Here is a 7,203-nt window from a genome sequence, read left to right on the forward strand (position 1 = left end):
CAGCCCAGGCTGCCCAGGGCCCCATCCAACCTGGCCTTGAACACCTCCAGGAATGGACGGGGATCCACAGCCTCTCTGGGCAGCTGTTCCAGCACCTCCCTGCTCTCACAGCAAACAACTTCCAAAAATCTGCCCTCCCTCAGCTTCCAACCATTTCCCCTTGTCCTGCTGTTACCTACTCCTTCAAAGAGTTCCACTTTTCCAAAACCAAAAGGAAATGCCAGGTTCCATATTTTCTTAAGAGAGAGGTACTATATTTCTCAAACAGAGGATAGTGCACTGCAAAGCATAATAAAATCAGGAGGTTCCTGAATTGGACATTGAGAAGTCTGACGTACCAAATGCTGCCCTTCACTTCAGTCTTTACTAGCAAGGCCTACCTTTGGGAATGCCCAGTCCTGGAGATCAGGGGTAATTATGTGTAGCAAAGGCAGATGGACCCTCAGTAGAAGAAGATAAATCTGCAAATATTTGAGTAAGCTTAATTATGCGAGTATGTAAATGTTATAAATACATACGTCCTCGTGCCCTGATGAGATGCATGCAGAACTGAAGGAGTTGGCAGGTGTGACTGCAAGGCCGTACAGTCACGTTGCACTGATCATGGCAACTGCGAGAAGTCCCCAGAGACTGGAAGAAAGCAGTCCTGTCTTCAAGCAGGGCAAAAAGAGCAGCCATGATGTCAGTAACCAGCCGGGCTCACCTTGATCCTCGAGAAGGCGATCAAAGAATCGCAGAACTATGAATTCAAGTTGGAAGGGAACTGAAAGCCCATCCAGTTCCAATGCCCCTGCCACGGGCTGGTTGCCACCCAACAGACCATGCTGCTCAGCATGGAGGCACCCATAGCTTCTTCTAATTTGCCTGTTCCAGGCAAATTACTATGCTCTCTTCACTTCAGCCACATCTATCTCCTTGTATCTGGCTCCACAGAGAGCTGAAGCATGCCAACTATGCCTTTCCTAGTTGTGAAACCCAGTATATAGCCATTCTGCTTGTGGTTCACCTGAGCCTACTCTTTTCTCCTGGGCATTCAAATCTGAATTTTCTTGTCCTGTCTTTCATAGCTACCATGATTCAGGTCACAGGGTCTATTTACAACTATCCAATTAACAGTTCCATCAACAGGAACTGGAGCTGAAGTAACTATGCTTACAAAGGACTCCTTAAATTCATACAGACAGTAGGCAAAGAAGGAAACACAGTACCTCATCGCTGATTTTTACCATCATCTTTCCTTTAAGTCTCTGCAAAGTGGTTTTTTTTTTTTGTCCCCCCTTCTCTCAGACTGAACACAGTTGTTACCAAGCTGCCCAGAATCAGTCAGGCCACCTCAGCCAAGTTCATGGTTCAGAATTCTCTGCAGCACGTGGAATTAGATTCACAGAGGCCAGCAGCCACCTCTGAAGATTATTTAGTCTCTCTAAACTGAGAATTTAGCTGCTGCTTAAGTCATTCACAAAGGATATTTTTCTTCTGAGAAAGTGTTCTACAGAAGTGACCAACTTTTCAGTTCTCAGCTGGGCTAAACCTTACTAAAAAAGCCAGGGAGGGACTGATTTTTCTCTGCAGAAGGGAAGCTGGCAGTGGCACCAACACAGGATTGTACCGGTAGATAAGTACAGATTCGTATGTCACTTGGACAAACCCAATAATATTAGAAAAAAGCTAGAGCTACACTTGCAGAACTCTGAAGGAACCCAAGTTTGCTTATTCTTTGCATAGACACAGCAGCTCTTCCCCGTATATTCTGTAAGTACGTGTGGACAGGCAGCTTCTTCCACCCAAGCAAGGCTGAAATTGCTTATCTCCACTTCAGGAAGATTGAACCACTGTGATTTAGCAGATCTGAATTGGCCTATGAAACTTAATTTGATAGTACCCCCAGTGCCAAAAGCACTGCACTCGCCTACATATCACAGAACTACCCAGTTCTAAGTAAAATAACTCAAGAACAAAAGGAAGGTCTGTGGGTGAAGAAGCAAACAATGCTTTCTTTAATGCTAATAAAAGCATTCAAGGTTGTCTTGATGAAATCTTATATTCAGATAAAAAACCTCGTAACACCTGGCTAATTCTCCAGAGATAAAATCTCTTCCAAGATTACACTAAAAAGCAATTAGGAGTATTTTCCAGATGACCACTATACTCTCTTGCCCCATGTCAGTAAATGTACACGTTACAGCCACAGCCAAGGAGGTGCCGTGCCATGGTCCTTCCACAACTATTAGTAGGTGCTATGTCCTGCTCCTAAGCCTTGGGTAGTTGAGGCAATAAGCTGTAAAATTTCTAAATAAAAACCATAAGAAAGGCCAGATTTCCTCTGAAAATGTACTTAAAATCTTTAAACATTCAGTATTTGGACAGGCAGTTCTATTTGATTCAGCGACTTTTCTTTCAAAGAACAGTGTAAGATACCATTTAATCATTTGAGGATTAGCAGTTCCGTGTAACCTGAAAGGGAAGTCAGCAACAAGTCAGATAATAAAAATATTGTCAGATGTTTCCAATACACCAGTGTATTTTCAGGCAGAAAAAAAAAATAATAATCACCTTTTGCTATCTAAAAAATAACTTTATTGCTATATCTAAGGGAGTAAAAAACAGTTTAGGAAACAAAACATTACAGCTAACACAGAACTAAATCTAGATTTGCAGTGAACAAGCAGTGCTGTATGAGAAGTTATGCTAAAATTATTTTGCATTTCTTTATACCAATCACACACGTGGGTCAGTGCTGACGGGTTAGTCCCTGGCTGACAGTCAACACTTGCACTGGGGTCATGTCCATCAGCTGAGAAAGATTGAGAGGTTAACTTGGAACTCATTTATTAAGTCACAAAAACTTATTACTGTTTGAAAGAAAGCATTCTACAAGAAATTAAAACAGCAGATTCAGATCTACATGCATTTGTCCAATCATTACATATAAAACATTTATTTTAGCTGCATCCTATAAGAGCTGTTGTCAGATTTTATAAGATTCTGGTGCACATTCGTAATGGCTTGCACTAGCCAACATCTCAAACAATCATCTGTTCAAATGGAAGAGCCTGGGATTATTCTACCTTAGTGTGGGACCTAAGTTTCACTGTTACCATTAACTAGGCCCATTTGAGTATGCCATGGCCTTTTTAAAAGAGGAAGGTAAGTTGAAATTCAAGGTATTAATGTATTGCAACATCACTGCACTGGGGACTTGGTCTGTGTAAAACAGGCCTGTTTTAGAATACTGATCCCGAGGCCTGTTCCAGTTACAGCTGGTCTGAAGAAGTGTACACCCAGGTGATTTCTTCTAGCCTGGAAGCAAATGAAAACAAATGACAAATACAAAATAGGAACCAAAATACATTTCACTGCCACGTTAGGCAGTTTTATAAGGGGACAGCCTATGAAACTGGGAAAAAAAATTGTTTCATTCTGAGGAAGCTATGTGACCATGCATAATGAAAATAAAACACAGCAAAACACATTAGACTACGAAAGTTCTGTCTTCAAGCAGAGGACAAAGTAGTTTTATCTATATCCCAGGAAAACTGCCTTCATTTCAGCAGTGGAAAGTAGGAAGCCTTCTTATCCCCATATCATTTAACGCCTTCTTATCCCCATATCGCTTACTGAAAGAAAGTACTCTCCTTTATTCTGGTAACCTGTTGTATGTTTAATTCCTAGCTCATTCACTTTTATGAAGAGCACATGAGTTCACACTTCAGTGGACAGAGCAGTCATTCACACAGAAGTTGCTTTGGCTAATCTGGTAAAAACAGAAGTATTTCAAATCAACTGATGCTATATCTAACAAAAATCTAGCTAATTTTTGACCAAGAAACTGAAATGGTATTATCTGTAAAACTGAACTGAAATTGAGCAACTATCATGCTCTGTGCATTTAGACCTTGCAAAAGCACAAACATCAACACCCTGCAAACAACAGGCACGCTTCACAGCTCATTGTAAAATCAAGTTATGGCTTCCAGAGCTTGAGGAGGCCATCTTCACTGTAAGTGGCAATCAGGTTCTGGTGAGGGTGATGAGCAATGCCAATGACATCTTTTTCATGAACCTAGAGAATAAGCAGAAAAGAAGCTTCAAGAGCCTTTCTTTAGCATTAATTCAAGCCAGATATTTTCAAACTAGAGAGTAGAGGAAAGCTGGACTGGGTCAGAATACTTGGTGCAAACAATAAAAGCAAAAAAATAGAACTTTGACAACATTAAGTTCATCTTTTGTGACACAGCGATTACGTTTTTGTTGGGAGAAGGACAATTTCATCTCCTACCCTCTGAAACCCACTACACTGAAACATTCCCCGTTAAATGCTGACATTCAAAGCTGGCACCTCTGTTTGGTGTAATCCAAGGTAAATTTAAGCCTGACAGCTTTAACTCTAGCAGCCTGGACAGATTCTCTTCCAACTAGAGCCCAGATTAACATTTGCTCTAGTTTATTTAACCTTTTCCACCAAGTAATTCTTGTACCAGAGGGAAACATTTTCAGAACTACGAAGAACAAAAATGTTCCAAAAAAACAAAGCCTCAGCACATTCCACAGTCAAGCACTCTGGAATGCAGTTGCTACCAGTTGTGGCTGCTAGCAGGGAAAGACTAATTGGTACAAAACCTCTGACAGACCTCACAGATAACAAGCATTTAGATCATCAACTCCGCAGAGGCTCAAGCTACTGACTTACTGTCAGTGTCCTCTCCAGCTTGCCAGTCACTGTGCTAAAGCAGTAGAGCACAAAATCTTCACCGACGCAGTAGATCCATTCACCACGAGGAGAGAGTGCACAGCAGACAAAGTCACCACCTTCTCTCTTACCAGAGCTGAAACTTCTCACAATCTGTAGAGACACCGCCCAAAAACATTGCACAAGATTAGACTGGGGCACACAATTACCATCTTCAAGGCAAAAACATTTAGGCAGTACTAGCTCTATTTAGAAAACATCTCTCTCCATATCAGTAACCACTTCCTGCAAGTCGAGATATTCTGCTAACTGCGTCCAGAGCAGTTTGCCATGAAAGTGAATTGGAGAAATCAGGTTCAAACCCTGCCCGGGATGCTGGCGTTCTTAAAATGACTGAAAGACATGAAAGGACACCAGTAAGATCACATACCTGACCCTGCATGTTCATAATGACAACTGTGTTTGATCTGTTGCAAACAACAAAGTGTTCTGGGTTTTTAGGCAGCAGAATGACACTGTTGACAGTAATGTCTGTCCCCGCTGTGCTGCCAAGGGACTTGAAGGTGTTTGAGCATTCTGTCGTCTTCACGTTCCAAACCTAGCGTGAAAAACAAAATTAATTACCTTTAAAGAAAAGTAAACAGAAACTGCTTTTTGGAGCTGAGGTACTAGATTCAGATTTTTTAATGCTACTGAAGGGAACTAGGGATAGATGCATATTGTAAAATAATAATTATTTTGAAGTGTGGACACCATGAAAAGTTTCACTGTGACTGACCTGAAAGTGAGTCACTACTGCCCAAATTCAGTCTGGATCCCTTTCTTTAAGGAGTCTGTCCTTACAAGCAAGTCCACGCTTGCTTTCTGGTTTTAGCTAGCACCTGTAAACATACGTGTGGCCTCTGCACATGCGGCCTTCCTACACAAGACAGACATGAAGATGGTGAAAAAGCAAAGCCTTTCTGATACCACAGTAAGTGATGTCCATGTGTTGCTTCACATACTAAAGCAGGCTTTTCCTGCCATTCAGAAACAGGAAGTAAAACTGCTTATTTAACATTTAAAATGAAATTTAACTCACCAGCTGTGGAATACATATATAGTTTACATGCTAGTATAACCAAAATGGAAGACAGCATCTTCTTATGCTATTCTCACTATTGGGGCAGTATGGCAAATAGGACAAGTTCAAAATTAAGGCTCCAGTGAATACAAACAAGATCCATCACACTCTCCTTCTCTAAACCCATCTATAAACCACCTCTGTCTCCTTACCCCCACAGCTGCACTGCACCAATGTCCCATACAGCACAGCTGCTTCTATCTATCTATCTATATTTTTTTACAGTCAGTAGGGCAGTATAGACAACAGTGCTTTATTACTTATAACTATTGCAACTGTTCCACTTGTAGCTGGGACCAAAAGCCAAACCTATCGTTTCTGCCATCAGCGTCATTAACATGAGGCTATCCAGCTCATACAGCAAAGGACTCCTAAGCCTCAATAAACAAACAGGTGTCCGATACAGTGAGCAAGAAAATGCCATTGTTTCAGACAGAGCAATCCCCATGTGTTAGGAAGAGAAGCACCATCCCCAATTCTGCCTCCAGAAGCAGCAGAAACCAGCAGCTAACCACGCACTTACGTCCTTCTTTCACAAACACGTGGAAAGGGATGCAGCAGAGTGAGGAGGCCACAAACCATTACCAGTTCTCATTTGCAGCAGTTTACAGCAGAGGTGTGTTGCTAAAGAAGGATGAGCACTATCTTACCTTCACTGTGCCATCAGAGGATGCGCTGATAATATAGTGACCATCCTGGGTAAAAGTAGCTTCGTTGACGAAGGAGGAATGGCCACGGAATTCTTTTAAAGTTTTGCCAGATTTTAAACCATGAATCCTGTCATGCAACAGAAGTCAGATATGAGTGAGCAACTGATGTAGTCTGAATCACCACAGTATTTTAAATCTGATCTACATTTGACAGGTAGCAGTAAGAAGTGCCAAAAATCTCCAAACTGTATTTCTTTACCACAAATCCCTTTCAAAGATGCTGCGTGCTCCAGTAAAAACCTTTGAGAAAAGCCATGGCTTTTCAACTTCAAGGAACTTGTATGTAATATATTTTAGAAGACAAGACTGCAAGAGAGAAATTATGAATCTGCCAAACAAAAACTTTACAGGGCTAAGCACTGCATTCCCTTCACTGTGCCACCAAAGGAAGCGCTGATAATTCAAGTCTGGATTGACCTCTGAGGTCTCTTGTTCAGCAGATTCCTTGCACTAAAGCTGACTGTTAAGTGATGCCATCTTGCTTAGGGTCTCGACAAAGGCCTCTTCCAGTTGAGTTAAGACAGTCTCCATGAATAGGAATTTTCACTGCACACTTCCAACAGAACTGTGTGACACTCACACAGAAAATAAGAGAAAAGAGCACCAACCAAAAACTTTCTGTGAAAAGTATCTCTTTATACCCACATTTTTCATTTGAAATCTCTTCCCATAATTTTTTT

At 41.4% G+C, this 7,203-nt stretch overlaps 1 protein-coding gene across 1 annotated transcript; it reads right to left on the reverse strand.

Annotated features, from left to right (window-relative positions):
* Positions 1–2,554: 2,554 nt before the first annotated feature.
* Positions 2,555–6,607, reverse strand: LOC104909823 (WD40 repeat-containing protein SMU1; the record flags this gene model as incomplete). Its single annotated transcript, XM_010707455.3, has 4 exons — positions 2,555–4,063; positions 4,691–4,843; positions 5,121–5,288; positions 6,464–6,607. Coding segments are annotated over 4 exons (564 nt in total), but the record flags the coding sequence as incomplete, so codon positions are not given.
* Positions 6,608–7,203: the final 596 nt, after the last annotated feature.

The sequence above is a fragment of the Meleagris gallopavo genome, chromosome 2 (assembly GCF_000146605.3).
Source record: "Meleagris gallopavo isolate NT-WF06-2002-E0010 breed Aviagen turkey brand Nicholas breeding stock chromosome 2, Turkey_5.1, whole genome shotgun sequence".
Lineage (NCBI taxonomy): Eukaryota > Metazoa > Chordata > Aves > Galliformes > Phasianidae > Meleagris > Meleagris gallopavo.